This window comes from Lepisosteus platostomus, chromosome 6 (genome assembly GCF_059453375.1).
Source record: "Lepisosteus platostomus isolate fLepPlt1 chromosome 6, fLepPlt1.hap1, whole genome shotgun sequence".
In the NCBI taxonomy this organism is placed as follows: Eukaryota; Metazoa; Chordata; class Actinopteri; order Semionotiformes; family Lepisosteidae; genus Lepisosteus; species Lepisosteus platostomus.
This window is the reverse complement of record NC_142616.1, coordinates 50,147,862-50,166,836: the sequence shown is the minus strand read 5'-3', so window position 1 is coordinate 50,166,836 and position 18,975 is coordinate 50,147,862. Positions and strand designations below refer to the sequence as shown.

The 18,975-nt window shown below is 35.5% G+C and overlaps 1 protein-coding gene across 25 annotated transcripts in view; it reads left to right on the top strand.

Annotated features, from left to right (window-relative positions):
• Positions 1 to 18,975, top strand: part of cadpsa (Ca2+-dependent activator protein for secretion a) — a 140,132-nt gene that overhangs the window by 85,649 nt on the left and 35,508 nt on the right. For 5 of the 25 annotated variants that reach the window (XM_088636193.1, XM_088636196.1, XM_088636183.1 and 2 more), the window contains exons 12-21: positions 4,223 to 4,359; positions 4,733 to 4,920; positions 5,366 to 5,533; positions 8,965 to 9,066; positions 9,924 to 9,987; positions 10,551 to 10,674; positions 12,693 to 12,761; positions 13,571 to 13,588; positions 17,882 to 17,983; positions 18,748 to 18,854. In XM_088636193.1, coding sequence (XP_088492319.1) covers positions 4,223 to 4,359; positions 4,733 to 4,920; positions 5,366 to 5,533; positions 8,965 to 9,066; positions 9,924 to 9,987; positions 10,551 to 10,674; positions 12,693 to 12,761; positions 13,571 to 13,588; positions 17,882 to 17,983; positions 18,748 to 18,854 — 1,079 coding nt within the window. The remainder of the gene's footprint in view (positions 1 to 4,222; positions 4,360 to 4,732; positions 4,921 to 5,365; positions 5,534 to 8,964; positions 9,067 to 9,923; positions 9,988 to 10,550; positions 10,675 to 12,692; positions 12,762 to 13,570; positions 13,589 to 17,881; positions 17,984 to 18,747; positions 18,855 to 18,975) is intronic. The other 20 variants (XM_088636188.1, XM_088636192.1, XM_088636189.1 and 17 more) reach the window with 9 other exon arrangements.

Here is an 18,975-nt window from a genome sequence, read left to right as displayed (position 1 = left end):
TTTCTTTCATTTCCTATCTATGGGACAGCTGGCTACATGTTAGGTTTTTAATATACAGCGTATTGTAAATAATTTATTAAACCAGATCCTAGAACAAATCATCTGCAGCACAGTAGCCGACAGAAGAATGTTCAGTAATGTTGATCTCATGTTGGTAGAAGTTGTGTTTTGATTTATGTTTTATTTTTCATGCTTTGCTTGTACCCTAGTACTTTAGCTGCTAGGTTAGGGCTCCTGTCTGCTGTCCTGAGCCTTGTTGCTAGTCTTTATGTTATTCTGGTTTGTTCCTTCTTACCCTGCTAACTTCTAGCTGGACTCAAGGGTAAGTGCTTCCCTGTAGCTGGCACAGCTCAGATAATCACACCAGATTATCTGACATATGCAATGTGCTTTTTATTTTCTCTTCTCAAATCTCTTTCATGTTTCGAACTTGTAGACAATTCTTTCTGTTAATTTTCTCAGTTCAGGTTTGAAATATAAAAGCTTCCATTCTTGCCAGTTAGGCTGCATGTGGTTTTCGTTTTTATTATTGTTTTATTATTTTGCATAATTGCCTTCTCTCCATAAATCTTATTGGTGTTAAAGGCTCCTCTTCGTAAAGCTCGTAGCTGGATACCTATTTTCATTTTTTTTGTAAATATGAAATACATATTAGTTAACAGCATGTAACTGCATCACTACAATGTTGTCCTCATGGGACATACCTGTATATAAAACGTCTTTTACCCAGATCCTTTATATTATAGCTATGTGGTCACAGACTTGTTTTTTAAGGAGTAAAAAAAGTGTTTTACTGTATGTATCCATATTGCTTTAACCAAGCCCACAGCAGTGCTGTGGTGATCGGGATATACACCAATATATACAGTTCTCCAGAAACATGCACATTATTAATATGATATAAAACATTACATTAATAATATGAATCAATTTTATTTCACAGCCAGAGCATCTAAAGGTTATCCAACAAGAAAAATGTCTTACAACTAATAAGTCAAAAGCTGTGAAAACAAGCCCCCTTACATGAAACATACTGAACATTTTAAAAGAAAAAGGAAACTTCATACATGTTTTAGAGTAATCATCTGTAGCTGTGAAATACTGTGCCTGTCTTAATTTACAAAATTAAAAAGTTAGTGCATTTGCACACCTGCATTTAGATTTGAATTTCATAGAAGTGCATGGATTAGCTCGTGACAGGCTTCTCTAATGACTTATTAAGACTGCTTTACTTTAGAGGGCTCAATTTATTTTAATTTATTTTATTTTGTTTAGTTTTTTTATGAGAGTTGGCAAATATGTACTTGGAGTATTCTGAATGCCAATGAGAAGGAGCAGGTGATGTCATCCCTCCTTACCATAAAATACTCCAATTTTCTTATAGTGTACCTTTGGATAGCAGGTAGATCTATTTTGCCACCTGTAGGCAGGATATTTTTTTGTTTTGGATGCCTGATTAGGAAACTACCAGTGTGATGTACTACATTAATTGGTGGAAATACAGGATTTTTTCCCCATCTATTTAAGAATGAATCAATTCTGGTCTGATGGCTTCATGCTATTCCCATGTATTTGCACCAAAATGCATTGCTGTCCTAATAGAGTATTACAGTAGTGGTATGCTTCAAGTGCTGTAAACAAACCATAAATACACTGCAACATATTTAAGTATTGTCAACTTGCAAATGCTAGATGGAATGCAGAACAATTTTAAACAATGATTCAACTTAAAAGAACAGCTTGCATGAAAGCACAGTGTAAATTACCCTAGCCTTTATTTTAAGAGAAAGCATGTGACTTGATAACAGAATTTATCATATAACTATTGATGGAGGACAGAGGAGTGGGGGTAAATCATTAAAATCATTTTGGTGACTGAGAAAAGCTTTCTGAGGAGGAATTCATTGACAGTACCACTTAATATAATTAATTTCAGACGTATAACCAACCCTTTGCATGGAACAGGTGATATGTCTGTTCTTTGAAAGAGGAAATATTTCTGTAGTGTGTCTTCGTTTTTTGTTTTTTTAATTTCACTGAGGAGGAAAGGGAATGTTTAAAGACATTAGCAGACTTTTGACTAGTGCTCTCCTTGTAGAAATACATTATTTGGTTTGCAACTGTAAAGAGGGTGTCTTCTTATAAATTTTGCTTATATTTCAAAACCTTTTTGACGGATTTCACAGGAGCCTACAAAACCAATGTATTTTATTTCTCAGTGCTCCTGTTCAGAAGCACAGGGAAAATCCCCTGTTTCTGGCAAGGTGCATCTCGTATATTATATCAGAAAGGAAAGCCTGCATTGTGAACAGGGCCAGCCTGCAGCACATTGTGTTGAGCAGACCAAGTACCGCAGGCTGAGAACTCCTGATCTTTCAAGCCACTTTGATGGTAAAATCATAAAGGGTTGAAACAACCCTCAAAAAATAATTTACTAAATAGCCTCAATGTTGCACTCAAGACTCTTCTAGCAAGTATCTATAAATGAATAGCTCCCATCAATCATTGTCATTTCTTTTCTTCCTTTCTCTAGATGAGGTTGACTAGTGTCATTGTTTGTTACTGTCCAAGCCCCATCTTCATTCTTTTAATGTCAAGCAGATATGACAAGCACACATTTAACCAGATGAGAGGGACACAAAGTCACCTTTTTATTTGGGATTTCATTGTTTTTTCATATGCATCATATCATTGTAAATCGTTTGGTTTCTTTTAATCATACATCTTTGGACAGCTGGGCAGTTGACGACAGGGTTTTAACCACAAGCAAATTAACTCAGCAGTTAAAAAAATAAATTAAATTGCCTGTTTTATTTTTTTTTAGTTTTGTCCACTTTTCTTTGTTTTGGTATCTTCAGTTCATTGTGTATCATACAAAGATTAACATGAAGGGATTTTTCAGAGATATTGTAAGGAGAGGGTGTACTTGTGTTTAAATTTAATCTGGAGCTAAGTTAAATCGAGGGGGGAAATCCCTTTAATTAAATTGCTTGTTAAGTGTTTACAAATATTTAATACATTGATAGTAAGTAATAGAAGCTTCGAGGATGGTTAATAGTCAATTACAAAAAAAATGAAGTGCCTAGTGCCCAGTATTTATATAGGCTTAGCTCAAAAGGCTTTAAACTGATGTTGTAAGACTGGTCCCATCAGGATCTGCGTGTCCAGGGTGAAAACAAGGAATAAAAGAGGATGTGGTAGCCAGAGCAGGGATTAAAACCCTGTTTTATTTGTTCAGCGTTTGTATGGACTTCATGTAATGGGAAGCCCACTAAATGTAAAGAAAAGCAAAAATTTGTCTTTTAATTTAGTTACCCCTTAATGAACAAAACCGCACAGCGGGTGGCGTCCACTCGACCACTCCCAGCTAGTATTTTCCATTTGTTTCAGTGGTGGACTTAGTTGTATTTTAGCTACGCAAGTTAAGTTTAATTAGTTAGGTCCTAGGAGGCTGTGCCTACAGGCTTCCCTCTGAAAAGAGAAGTGTGAATGCACTCAGGCCATTAATTCATAATAAATGGCACACTGTAACCCTTGCTGTGTCAATTCTGTGTGTCTTTTGACATGATAAGCAGAACAGGCATGATGTTAAACTATTTTCTTAACCAACTCCAATTCTTTACAATCACCAATGGTTACAGGAAAAATCCATTTGGAATTTTATGGACAATTTCTCTCTGCAAAATTCAGAATTTGTCTTGCTTAGCTGATTCAGAATCCGTTTTTTCTTTTCTTCTTTTTTAGCACACAATTCATCATTTGTTAGGAAATGAATGAAATTCACCTATAGAGAATGGCAGAATCTATTGTATAAATGTTACAAAGAATTCATTGTACTTCATTTCTAAGATCCTCAAATGTTTACAGAAATAATTAGGAGATACACACATCCCCTGGTCTTAAAAGTCAAGGGGTAATTTAACCCAATGATTCGTGCACGAGTGTAAGAATTACATGTCCATGTTGATTGTATTTCATTAAAGATTTGCCAAATTGTATTTCACTCCAGTTAAGTTTAATTTTCTTTGCTAAGATGCAAGTTGACAATGAATCTGTTGACATGATTTAATTTGCTATACAGTAGATAAACCACTGCCAAAAAGTGAAGCACAGTTTTGAATGTTGTACTGTAGATAACCATTCATTTACCTAAAGCTTTTCAGCACACTGACCTTTTATTTTGTCTAAATCCTGTTGTTTTCTATGTACAATGACCTAATAGATGCAGACAGAGCTCAAAAGCATGGAATGGATGAATTTATCTCAGCTAACCCCTGTAACTTTGACCACAATTCACTGTTCGAGATGGTACAGCGACTCACATTGGACCATAGGCTGAATGATTCCTACTCTTGTCTGGTGAGTGGATATAAAAAATCGATACTCTCTCACTGCTCCCATTAAGCATTGCTTGCATTGCTAACTGTAGTATAATTGTATAGTTCTTTGTTACATGTTATATAGGATTTGTGGGTTACATTGTGGATAAGGAAAGATATATTTCTTTCCTGTTGAAACTTGTTTTTATATTTTCCTTCTCAGTTGATTAGTAATGTTGTTATTTAGAAAAAAATAAATACAAGTATGTAAGTTTCCTTATTTTTAGCTCAACCTTTTTAGTTAAGTGGCACAAAAATAAATTGTGTTGCAGAAAAGTAAGAAACCCTCTGTACCATAGAGTGTACAGCTGGTGTTTCGGGAATCGTGAAGTCTTGTCTTTTTCTTTACTCAGGGCTGGTTTAGTCCAGGACAGGTGTTTGTCCTTGACGAATACTGTGCCCGCAATGGAGTAAGAGGCTGCCACAGACATCTCTGCTATCTCAATGACTTACTTGAAAGAGCAGAAAATGGAGCTATGATTGATCCAACTCTCCTGCATTACAGCTTCGCTTTTTGTGCTTCTCATGTTCATGGGAATAGGTAATCGACAGTCATTTCTTTCACCCTGTCAGGTCAAAACTGGACATTTTGTTTTGTTTTGCTTCAAATTGTGATGACATATTTTTTCTGGAATATGTGGAAGTTCTTTTTGTATGTTAATTCAGGAGTGAAAGTCTGCTTTTGGGTGTTAGGAATTTCATCTTGATATGTTTGAAGTAGCTGCAAAACAACAGAAGCTTCCAAACTGAGAATGTAGAAAACAGATTACACGGGCTCCCATGACTCTCTACACATCATGCTCTTCCATGACTTCGTTTTTATGTTTTTCAGTTCTCTGTTAAATTTATGTTTTGTTTTTCTTTGTTTAAAATCTTCCTTTGTTTCCTATTTCTTTTTCTTTTTTCCCATTTCTTACTTTTCTTTGTCTCTCTTTTTTTGTGTATCTCATAATGTCAATAACAATCACACCATGCGTAACCAAAAGTCAGAAAATGCCAGATTTACTTGGTGGCCTACATAATACAGAGGCTGAGGGGGACAAATCCCAGAGCCCCTCAGTCATTGAGCCTGAGGGTAACTCAAAAAAGGATTTCAAAAAGGATTCTAAAAAAAAAAGGGATTCCAAAACTCAACAAGCCCCAGAGCCAAAAAGGTAAGAAAGAGTTTTCATCATCTCCCCTGATAAGTCAATTTTTGTGTTCTATTCCAAAGTTTAAAATATTGTAGCTGCAGTTAAAACAATTATTCCAACAGTTCGCAAACTATTTAGGTGGATCCACATTAAACGTCCAACCAATCCATCACCCTAATAAAGACAAAATTCTGAAATTTCACTCTGAGAAAGACAATATCATAATGAAAAGCCCATGACTGGCATCAGTCTCCAAATTCCAGTGCAGTATCTTGTTTCAATGGGGTTCAGTGTTAGGCCTACTCTACATACTATAAGTGTTTTTTCTTTTTTTCTCTAGCTCATTCTCACTGTTTTCATTTTTAACACTTTATTTCAGTCAACATTTTTGTTGCCAATTTGTTCTTATTCAGCCCATCTTTTTGTTAATGGACGTATCAATAAATAGTGGTGACTGTGTCTGGTTTAGTTTTGGCTTAAAAAAAAGCTTTAGAAAGCCATAAAACATACCTGCATTTTAATGTCTTTTTCTTCAATCCGTTTGGATGCCAGGTTGAGATGACGGGGGTGTTAAAATGAGACTGTTTTTAAAAAAATGAATGAAAGGAAGAAAACAACAGCTGAAATCTCCGTTCCTTACAGTATGTCTCTGGCATGTTAAAGGGCTTTCACTCCACATATGTGCTAGTTACACACTGGTCTATGCTTTAAGCTTGCAGAGCTGCTAAACATGGCCGGCTTTTGTTAAATAAACAAGTCACTTCTAGTATGATGAGGAAGGTCAATGAGAAACAGAGCACCATGTGGCTATCAATCTGCTGCTCCAGTGATAGACAGTGATGGAGTTGAGGTGGGTTGTCTATTTGTGTTGTGTTATTATCAGGTCAGACAGTGAGACATCAGTAGCTCGCAGTCAATGAGAGGGTGGAGGGAGAATGTGATTCAGATGGTACAGGACAGCCTGGAGGTCAGGACTGACAGAATGACAGTCCATCACGGAGAAGAAACTAACTAGCCGCTGTCCGAGGTCCTGCTACGCTGAGACAGGCTTGCTATCTAATCTGTGACTGAAACAAAAACTGGCGCTGTGAAAAATGCATCTTTAGCCATGTCCTAACCTCTCTGACGTTAATTTATATTGCAAAATGTTAGAAATCAGTTAATCAGCCTTTTAATTGACCTTTTAAGTCAAAGCGTTTTCACTTTTTTCCCAACATTGTTTAAAGAAAACAATAAAAAACAGCTGCTCTTAGATGAAGAGTAGGTAGTAATGATCTTTAACTGGTTTGTGACTGAGTTGTTTTCTAATTTACAATAGCACAGTCACTGTCCCCTCTAAACACTTACTGGCTACAAAGTTGGCAAGTCCTCCTCATTAGAATGCTGCTATTAGTGTGTGTAATTAATAGCAGTGGTGAGAGAATGGCATTAAAACTGAATGGGAAGTGGATGGGCTTGCAAGAAATGGATTGCTTAATTTATTCAGTATCTTGATTGTGTTTTCAAGGCTGCTGTCTATTTTCTGTCTTGAAAAAAACAAATTACATCTTGACTTTATCTGACTTTTTTATTTTATTTGATAAGTCACCTCCAAAACCAACAACACCAGAATGTCATTTATATGCAGAATTTAACTAGAAGATCCCTAAATATTATTATTTGTGACATGGCTTAACATGGGTGATTGTGAGCAGAGTACATTTGACAGAACTGGTGCTAACCTCAGTGACAATAACTTGAAAAGCAACCGACGTGACATCTTTTTCATCGCGCTGCCGAAAATGTCATCTTTCTGAAGGACAGTGAGAAAATGGTTTGCCGAAAATCTGAAAGGTAGATTCAAAGGATGCTCATCATGTCAGATACAATATAGTCCACGGCTGTTTGAAAAAGAAAGTCCCAGATATTGTGATGTGTTTCAGCTGGCATGCCCTTCCAGTCATCCACCCTTCTCCAGAAATGGCTGCAGCTGACCTGTAGAATGCAGTCACACTCAAAAGAACTTTACTAGTCAATGCATATACAGTACCACTCATTTACAGAAAGAGACAGCACAGCAGCCCACAGGAATATAGAAATATGGCCCCTACAAATTAAGATCTAAAGAATTTCTTTACAGGATATAATACAAAAATTGAATTGGATAATGCTCTTTTTCTATTCTTTATTTCACAATGATGTTGCTAATATCACCAAGTCTAGTTCAACTAGTTCGACCTACACAACATACTCAATGTGACAGATCTGGTCAGAAAGATGGGCAGAAAGCTACAGTATCTGGGCACTTCGAGTCTTAATTGACAATAACCACTTTGTGCCATTTGAGTCTAAATTCTTCCAAAGCATTACTTACGTCAGGAAAAGCTAATCATTTTAAGACATTTCTTCTTAAAAAGGGCCACCAAAACACAACACAATTATTTGTCTTTTTTTTCTCACTGCCCTCAGGTGCTGAATTGGCTCCTGTAAATAAGCACACAAAAAAAAGCTAGCCAATTAACCCCTGACTGGAGGTTTATTAGAGGTTTTGTAATCCTTTACTAGAGCTTTTGTGCTGCCTAACTATTCTAGTACTGGGGATTTGCACAGCTTAGGCTGTACTCTGAAGGAGGCCTGTTAGTAAGTGCTCAGTTTATTCAATTGAAAGAGGTCTTACAACACAGAAACAGACACTGGGAGGATAGAGACTGCACCAGCGAGCACAAATCCCTGTACTTTGCTTTTCAATGACAGAACTAGTAATGATGTTTGCCAGAACTGTTGGCTCCCAAATGGATTAAGTTTTCCTACCAACCCTCTTATTATAGACCTCAGGCTGGCGTAAATATGCAGGGGCTTCCTGTATTGTTCTTGTGATGCTGGGAAAGAATGGAGCCCAGGCATAGTGTGAAGCGGTTCTTTTTTTTCCTCCATTTTCTTTTGTGCTGGTAGTTCACCTTCTGTTTCACAAAACACACTTTATTTTGAACTCAAGCCATATGGGGAATGGTTTCAGAAAGCCCCCAGGTTCTTTATGTGACTTGCACACTGTATGGTACTTACAAACCTAGACAAACCAAAGGGGGAAAAGATATGACAAGATTAAGAATGCTTATGAAATCTTGAACATTAAATCAAAATTGATTTGTTTTACCCATTTATTTGTGTTATACTGTACATTTTATTGATGCAATATACTGTATTTTTAAAAGGAAATGCAAAAACATGCACACTGTACTGTATATACTTTATATGTGTGTTTATTATTCAATTAATTTAACAGTGGTTAATGCATTATTACTAGTACCATAACTCTAGTGTTCTGTCAAGTGTCAAGTGTGGGATGTTGAACAACACTTTCACATCTAGACCTTTCCCCATTTAATTGTTAAGATTGATTGAACATGCCACATTACCTCTGCAGTAGACATTTACATCATTATGTGATCTTAATTTGCTTCCTGCTCCCCCAGGCCTGATGGAATAGGAACAGTAACAGTGGAGGAGAAAGAGCGCTTTGAAGAGATCAAAGAACGCCTGCGTTTGCTTCTCGAAAACCAGATCACACATTTCAGGTATTGAAGGGAATGTGGTATGATGAACTTCCCTTCTATATGTCTTTTGGCCTATTGAAATATATGCTGTTCCCTGCCTATTAAAAAATATTTCAAAAACGTTTGCAAGAGGCATTTAAAGCAAGTGCCCTCTTTAAAGAACTGAGAACATAATTTACAGTATATGGGTGGCAAACAGCATGAAAAACAAAATTAATCTACTTTATAAGAAAATCTGGCTATTCTGACTAATCTTCTTTTAAGACCTTTGAACCAACACATTTCTATTGATCACAGGTAAACTCTAAATTCTCCAAATTAGGCTCTGGTGAGTGTATTGACACCATAGTGCCTTTAATAAAAAATGAATTGTTGTCTTGTCTGTTCTCAGATGCATTTTGCATGTGCTTATTGCACTCTCCAGTAAAGCTGCACATTATAAATACAAAAGCAAAAGAGCATTGTGCTAAATTTTCAATTGGGGTTTAGAAAATATTTGAAAATATCCCTTGCTCCCTAGTCCTAAAGATATTCAGGTATTAAATTAAACAAGGTGAAATTAATCTGACCAGTAAAAGGCTGACAAGCTATTTAAACTGAAAGCACTCTGCAGATTGCACACAGCAGAACCCAAGTTCATAATTTACGGGTGTCAGCTCATTCAATAGGAGTGTCAGTTCAGAGTAGGTCTTGAAGGAAAATTACTTGAAACAGCTGGACTTGGTACAACCCAACTGCATGACACAAAAATGTTCTCAGTGGTATCCCATAGGTGTTGTATAAAAAGCCAATTAAGATTGCTGTGCCATGTTTACTTTCATATCGCATTTCTCATTTAAAACTGACACTTTAAAATTTCTGTTTTTAAATTGTTTTAGGTATTGCTTCCCATTTGGCCGACCTGAAGGTGCATTAAAAGCTACGTTGTCTTTGTTAGAAAGGGTATGTGCTCTTTATTTAAATGTATACAGATCTAATTTGTTTTCTTGAAACTGGGATGGAATACTCCAAATTCAAAAATGTATTAAAAAATAAATCAGCAGCATTTTCTACACTTAGTACCAAAGCCTTACAAGAAAAAATAATGGTTTTCTTCTTTGTGGGATTTTAGGAAATTTGCAAGAAAGAATGCAAAGAAGTGTTTTAAAAAAACATTAAGCATTATCAAAAATGTTAAATGTTAAGACCAAATTAGGTGTTGAGAAAGCAACTGAGCATTTCTTAACTGCAAAGAAACTGAAAAACAAAATTGTGTTCAATGAATGTACCACTGCTGCAACCATGGAATTCTTCTATGGTCTTCTGGCTGTTTAGTAATGTAATTTCTCTTATTTGTGAATTACTTAATTTTATGAAGCAAGCTTCATGGGTATTTTGCTTAATCCCTCCCTTTATTTATATTTCAAAAATATTTATGCGAGACAGAAAAAAGTAAAGTATCATTGTAATGACTTTTGAATGCAAAGCAAAAAGTGGCTTTTGAAATTCATGTTTTGCTGTTAAAGGTTCTTATGAAGGACATAGTAACTCCAGTTCCACCAGAGGAGGTGAAAGCTGTTATCCGCAAATGTCTTGAGCAAGCTGCGCTGGTCAACTATACCCGGCTGTCTGAGTATGCCAAAGTGGAAGGTAATTAGTTTTACATTTTCACCCCAACCAAAGATGGGACAGCAGAAATGTGTTTAACCTTTAATGTTCACTTTAAACATCTGGATACTTAGTTACTATGGACAATAAGTGTGGATTGTTAACAGAACTACAGGGTATTACTGAATTTAACATTTTAGGATGTTTTAATTCTTTCATTCAATTTTAAATTTTTCATTCTTGTGACATTGGTAAACAAACCAAGATGTATAAATATGGTGCACATGTAGTAGAGGATTTATTTTTATGGCTTTGTTGAATCTGTTCATTTTCCAGGTGGCAATATATTTTTACATCTAGGCTGTAGGTATCATAAAATGCAGTGTAAGAGCTAATGGAATATTGTTTTTTTCTATACACAAGGGATGCTTTGTTGCATCTAAGAAAGTTGACTAAGGAATCATTTTAGAAGACAGTTTTCTTGCTTCAGGGATGCAGACCTATTCCTTTTGAGAAATAATGCATCTTCTGAGAAATTAAAGGCAAGCAATAAAAATTCAGGAGGATGGCTCTGATCTCTGTTGCTCTAACTGCACACAAAATGTGGTGAATGTTGGTACTTTACAACAGCTCCACCTGCAGGAGTAACAATGCACACCACCGCTCAGATATTTGTTTTAAAAGGGAACTTACAGTACAGATGCAGGGATTGGCACTTTTGGCTCCTAAAGGCCCCAGAGAGTCAACTCTTTCTTCTGGCCACATCCCCTGTGCCAATAGTTGGAGTACAACAGTGATAAAGACATTCATAGAAGTGACTGTTGTGTACCAGTGATGTAGAAAGCAAGCTACAGTATCATGATTATCATTGAGCAAAGTGGAACATTTTAGCAATGAGAAGATTGTGAGCCTTACTGAGGAAAGCAGTGGATGACCTGGTCAGATACAGAAGTATATACAGTATATATGCACTCCATGTCCTTCTGCTTACAGATTTGATGTTGCTCTTGAGATTCATGGAAGAACATCTTGTATAATTGTCTTATTAAAGAATGTCAATTGATGGTTTACTTCAGGTTTGTTCATATAACTGTGCCTTTTATTTCAGGTCAGTTTAATTGTGGTGTAGGCCACAAACACAATGTTAGAGATGTGTAAGTAAAAATGCATTCAATTCCAATATATAGATCTCATACTGTATCCTGATTCCTTTTGTGCCTCAATTCCTTCTGGTTTTTTGGCGATCTGACCTCTTTCACATGGGGAATTGTAGGTGTTGGAATACTTTGAAGCAACAAACGTTTTTTCCAGCTCCCAGTTCAGAGAAGTGCTTCATCCCTCTCCACTACCTGCTCTCTTCTGCTTTTCCTCTTTCCTTGTTTATTGGCTTTGTCACCTATTTATAGGCTTTTTTTATAAAAAGGTGGCCACAAAGCCAATATACAAAGCATGCTGGGATTGCTTCCTCAGGCAACCCAACATCTTTCAGCTGCATGTGCGAGGTTTTCTTTGATAGGCATAGACTTATTTCAAAGGTCTTTACACTGTCAGATTCTTCAAAACAAATCTGAGGTATCCCAAAGGTAAAGTGTGCAGTATCATGCATTTTTATTTATTTAAAAAATCAAATTTTAGTCAATGTCTATAAAGAAACACCTGAAGGTGCTTAAGATACTAAAGGCAAACACATTCCCTTAGTATCTTGGCACCTAAACTACTAAATTCTGTTTTCCTTTTCTCATGATGTTTTTGCCATGATTAGAACTGTTCAAATCTGATAGAGATTTTTGGACGCCCCGTGATCACAGTCTTGACACTTGGGCATGCTGAATGGTTAAATCGAATTGTCCAAAGAAGCTACACCCTGACAATTTCTCAATTCACTCTTCTTGTTGATCTCAGCTCCTTCTCCCAACTCCCCAGCTCTCCTTTGAACCTTACTTTACCCCAGCAAAAACACCACAACTGTTCTTCTTCTGACCTAACACAGTTTTCCTCTGACCTCTGACCTCTTTACCTCTGACCTAAGCCTCTTTGCATGCCCAAATCCTCTTTTATAGGGAAAAAGAGAGAAATGTATGAACATCCTGTCTTCTGCTTGGCCTCTCAAGTGATGGATTTAACCATTCGTGAGTACCTACCTCATGCTTTCCACCCTGCCTCTCACTCTTTCTGTTCCACATTTTTAGCCAACGAGCCCTTTACAGCCCCTAACCAATCTCACTTTCTTGCTTCAAGTCTTTTGCCTTCTGTCTGTTGCTTCTGTCTGTGAAACCAAGTGTGAGAAGTCCAATCAGTTACTGTCAACGACAATCAGGATTTACAACTGGTCCATCTGTTTGTTATAAACATGAAATATCTGTAAGCTTTTTGCGTTAATGTTCATGTCTGTGACTTGAATGCATTTTTACTTTGCTTCTGTGTATCCCTCAGTTTTTTCACTGGTACACAAAACAGGAAAAAGGCGATGATGTTTTTGTCTTATTGGGATTCAAAAGACTAGAAAACATGAGCTGGGGTTTTTTTTCAAAGAAAACATTCTGTACGTTTGCATTTCTGACAACCTATACATATTTTAATTAAAATCATGAACATGTCTTGTCTTTTTTATAAAAGCTTTTTGTCTTCTTCTTTCTTATATTTTAACCTTTTTTTCTTTTTCTCAAGCTGCCTTTACAGCATTTGTTTTACTGTTTTACTGGGACTGAAAACTCTTTCCATTGCTTGGTTTTACATTGAAATTTATTATCTCTGTTGGGGACCATAAGTGATGTCAGCTGGTATACAGAATGTCAGGTTGGAAGGAGTGACTAGGCTGGACTAGAATTAAGGTGTCACCTACTGTACTTTAGGAACAAAGACTCCTATTCATCCTTTCATTAATTATGGATATCTGTTGTTTCTCTCTTCTCTCCTCCTTGCTTTCTCTTTCATGTAGAGAATCAAAAGGATCCAGGTGAAATATTATGTATAACTTGTAGCGTAGTTATGGGAAATACAGCTTTTTCTTCTCTTGCAGTTTTTTTTCCCAGCTCCTTGAGTGCTGCTTTCCAGTTCTTGGAAATGCACATCTTCCTAAGGAGTTAGTTTGTGCTGTCAGCAACTGCTTGCACTACAATAGTGCTGTATTAATGGCAAACAAATCCATTGAATATAAAAGACTCATAGAATAACTAATCAAATTATCTATAAAGACAGTCTGTTTGAACTGCGAGGAAGCAAACCTTTCTTATGTGTTAGGTTTTAACTTTTTGGAGGAAAAATGCAGACTAAACCATTCAGATTGATTTGATTTGAACATTTTCACCTTTGAAATATAAAATTGATACTGTCTCCAGAAACATACATTGTAACATCTCCAATGTGTTAAAATCTATTTTGCCAAAAGTTATTTTATCTTAAATTGCAGGCGTTAAACTAAACAGTTCGGTGTGTAATGTACATTCTACTAAACTTAATGTGCGTTACATTCTGTAAACTTACAGATAATGTTATGATATTTAGAAACATGGCTGGATTAAATATATTTAAGGACAATTTCATTATTATTTTCAATGTTTTCATTTCAAATCACAGTTTGATTGCAATATTCATTCTTTAAAGCAATACTTAAAGTAATACTTGTATGTCAATAAAGTTCAGAAACATTTTAATTTTTTTCAGAGGTTTTTATTCCACTCCTGAATTTCATTTTGTATTTGCCTTCATATCTAGGGCTGTTTCTTTAATACATTTGAGATGTTGCATTAAGTATGTGAAATAATTTATTATTATAATTATTATCATTATTGTTGTTGTTGTTGTTGTTGTTGTTGTTGTTTCAACCTGTTTGGCAGACTGAAACATGTTTGTTTATCACATATTTTTTGTAGTTAATATAAGTTCTACAAGTGACATTTGCCTTCCTGCATTGTAGTGAGAATTATTCTGTGGTTTCTCTGTACTTTATGTTTCTTTTTAAACCATTTTAAAAAGTCAATGCATTCTAGGCAATGATTTGTAGCATTAAAGGAGAGCCACTGAATAAATGCTGTACATACCCATTAAATTCTGTACATAATGCAAGACTAACACATAAATAAGACGCAGAATAGCGAAGTGTGCTTCAATGTAACATTTTGGGTATGTAGAAAATCATCTGGGCCAAGAAAATGTACAAGCAATCTACTATTTGGAATACTCACAATTTTGCTTTAAGAACAGCGAAACACATGGGTTTGTGTCATTTTTCTTTAATATTTACTATTAGTACATGAATATCAGAAAACAAATCTGTAAATGAAAACAACATGTAAAAATATAACGAAGTGTATATTAAATCCTATAATACCAGGACACTGAACTCAAGGAGAAGCCTTTCCTTGGAAAAGAGGGGGCCATGCCTCTGTCAGTAAGAGTGAGGGTGTTGACACTGGTGTCTTTGTCAAAGTCCACTCTGGGTTTGTACAACGAGATCACAAAATTTTACCCTTGGTTCAAATGATAGAGCAGTATCTCACTTGATCTGCTTGATCTGATGTGCACTTGAGCTGCTGGCACAGAATGGCTGCAGGATACCACCCATGTGCATTATTATTATTATTATTATTATTATTATTATTATTATTATTATTGTTCTTGTTGTTGTTGTTATTAATATTATTATAATTATAAAAGTAGATAAGTCTGTAAACAGAGATGATCCATGCTTTGTTTTCAGTCTTCATGCATTCTTTCATACAGAATCCTAAGTACTCACCTCTGTTTGGAAAAGTATCTAGAGCATTGTTTTTTTATTTTGAAATTGTGAAAATGTACTCAGTGAGAGAAATTCAGAAAGTGCTTTCTTAATCATTACCAATGCTGTGTAAATGTGAGACTCTGAAAATTCTGTGCCACTATGGAGAACGTATGGCTAAGTGAGAGAAATAAGGTACATGCTTAAGAAGTCTTTAATACTAGACATCTAGTCACATGAAGACAAATACTCTACTGTCTATAGTGGAGAAAAGTAGGAGATTCTGACAGCCAATTCAGTACTAAAAAACAAAGTACACATTTCTTTCTTTTCATGAGCAATTGTTTTTATGACCTTTTCCAGGGTAAAAAATACAACATACTTAATGAATCAAATTGTAGATTGCCAAAAGAGGGCCAATACATTTTCCTCCGGGCTCAGATGGTTGTAAATGTTTATGTATAAAGCCAGAATATCTGGTTTTATAAAAGTATGTGTCGTTATATAAGAAAATTTTGCAAAAGAAGTCTTAAACCAGGTATTTCATATTCAAATACTTACAGTAAATGAGATAGGACAAATAAAAATAATATTATCTGCGTTCAATAATCCAGAGTTTGTACAAAGTGGGGACATCTTATTAGGTATAGTGTTTAGAAGAAATATTGAGGTACTGTATAAGTTAATTTATTCAAAATCAGGTCTGACTGGTGCAATAATTAGATCATTTCCCCATGCTAATCCATTTCCTTAAAATAATAAAGAAGACATGGCTTAATCTAAGATTTCCTTTTGCAATGAGATACCTGATTTAGCACTTTGCATGTTCATGCTTTGTTCCAGATTATAACAGCAGAGAGCTTAGTTTTTCTATCATCATGTGTCCAAAGAATCAATTTTAAAATCCCTTCCCGTATAGCTCAGTGTAATACCAAACTACTGTATGCTTACTATCAATTTCACATCTCAAACTTGTAATTGAATGTAACCAAATGTGAAGATGCGGGTGTAGGTATCACCCCACTAACGTGTTCATTAACTGGACATGTACTTTTAGCTGTTTACAAAAACAAGGCAGCTATAAAATGTAATGCTCAGGCACAACAATATTATGCTTGGCTATACGTGACGGTAGAATGAAGTTTCAAACTCCTTGCACAATTTAACCCTTTGCTTTTTTCGAAAAAGAAGGTATTTCCTGTTCAGTTTGAATAACGATTACTTTTTTATTTTTAAATTTAACAACTGTTTACCATCCCCTACAAACTTGAGTGACATTAAAAGCTACTCATTTTGTGAAAAGGAAAGGGTTAAACAATTAAATAAAATACCTTTAACTGCTTGGTGTTGGTAGCCTGTTAATAACAGTGCTATAGAGATCTATTGGCTGAGAAGGTAGAGAAAGGACAATGACATAGGAAATTGATTTTTCTATAATCTGGTTATTTTTTCTTGAAAAACTGTGGATTTTTTATTAACACTTTTAATAGATATTTCTTTCAGTGCATAGGAAATTAGAATTCAGTTATTCCATGACATAGAATATTAGGTTTGGTAAAAACCTTAATATACTGTAGTTAACAAATATGTACACAGATTATCAGGCACTGTTCACAATCAGAAAAATGCTGCCCTTGAAATTTAGAGTTGATCAAGACCGACCTTTGTAACCACAACACGAAGGGTGTTGGTTTTAACATAAAGAAAGACGAATAAGAATGGAGACAACATGTAGGGATTTTTTTATTACAATTTTTGGTAGCACATCCGGTCCCCATGTTTCTAATGTAATTACACGTCAACCAGTACAGAATTTCCTGAGGCGTTAATATGAATAGCACTTTAATTAAGATTTATGGTCCATTCATATTGTTTCAGGCAGGGTTATTAAAATAATGACTATTTGACAGTTAACTATACTTTAAATCAGTCATCGTTACACCTAAAGGACAACAGGTAGAACTCAGAAAAACACAATGTTATTCCCTTAACAGTAGTACATCCCGCGTGGAAACAAACAACACAATACAGGTTCCGTCTACAATGCTCCACACATTACTTCTCATCAATTAATACGATTTATCATGAAGTGTGAAATTTGATCGTGAAATTAAGTCAGAGAATATAGATCAAGTTTCATACAAGACACCCTTGCACTTTAAACAAATTTATATGTGGGATTCTGCTCTAAAATATGCTTTGCTGTGTGATGAAAACCTTACAAATTTCATGGTACTGTACATGTATAAAAGAATGTTTTTAAATAATCTATAAACCCTCTGAGCAAAAGCGTAGTCTCTTTAGTTCCGGATGATTTGGACGAGGTATTTTTAGAACGCTCTGTAGAAAAAAATAATAATAATAAAAAGGGATTCTGGAAACCCCTTCTCAGTCAATAAAGCAATAGTAGCAAATATTGTGTCCCCCTTATTTCTAGCATCATTGGTGTGTCTATTTTTTAAGTTGTCGCCTCATTGTTCATGAAATCAAAAGCGTTTCCTTTTTATTGTTTTTTCCATTTATGCATGGCAGCTCCAAGATCTAGGCCTAAACTTCCACAAGCTCCTCCGCCCATTCAGTCACATCTAGACATGATAAATCAGAGACTCAGAAGCATGCCTAGGCAAATACCAAGTACTGTAAAGCCCTTTTATTTTCTATTTTCTTTTAAATTCTTTAATTTGCTTCTCATTTACAGTATATTGTTTTGTTGGTTTAAATTTATATGCTAATTATAATTGCTCTTACTATTTTACTTTAATAGCCTATGTTCCTAGAAGTTACAGATACGGTATTTAGATGAAGAAATGTGTTAAAAATTGTTTTGCATACTTCATGTTTAGCAATGTCTGTCATATATGCAACATTTTCAAGTCTGATTGTCAGCACAAAATAACATTAATGCTGCATAGCATTTTGCATGATAATTGTAACATGTTTGTGTTTTTTGTTATTCAATTTTATATTAACAAACTACTGGGTGCTTTCACATTTTGTATTGGGAGTTAAAACTCCTATTCAGTGCTCCAGCTTTCAAACAAAAATATAATCTGATATATGTGGTAAAGTTTAAAGAGTTAGACTTCTTATTACATAAAGGTTTGTATACCTGCTACAGTCTTGTGTTGTTCTTATGTCTTTACTGTATGATGAAATACTGTAGGTTCAAATTTACCCTGGCAAAAATGCTGTATGTGTGCTTTTGTTTGGCGCTGGAAAAAAAATATTAAGCTGGAGCACTCTGCTACAATATCAGACTAAGTCTTGTTTCAAAAACTGTTTTCTGCATGTGAAATAACAGTGCATACAGTCTGTTGCCATGTCCCAGTTAGAACTGTAATGAAATGGACTTCCTTTCTTTTTGCTTGCCTTTATTAACAATGCTTCTTCTGCTTCAGAAAATGTAGGCCGCTTAGTCACACCAGCCAAAAAGCTAGAAGATACTATTCGTCTTGCCGAATTGGTTATTGAGGTTCTGCAGCAAAATGAGGAGCACCATGCTGAGGTGAGTGTCAGAACATGGCTGAAATGTCCTCACAGGTGACTGTGTGAATGAGCGGCAGACCACGGTATTGTCCATTTCAATGCTCCTCGATGTACACCAATCACAGAGGGCCTGCAACATG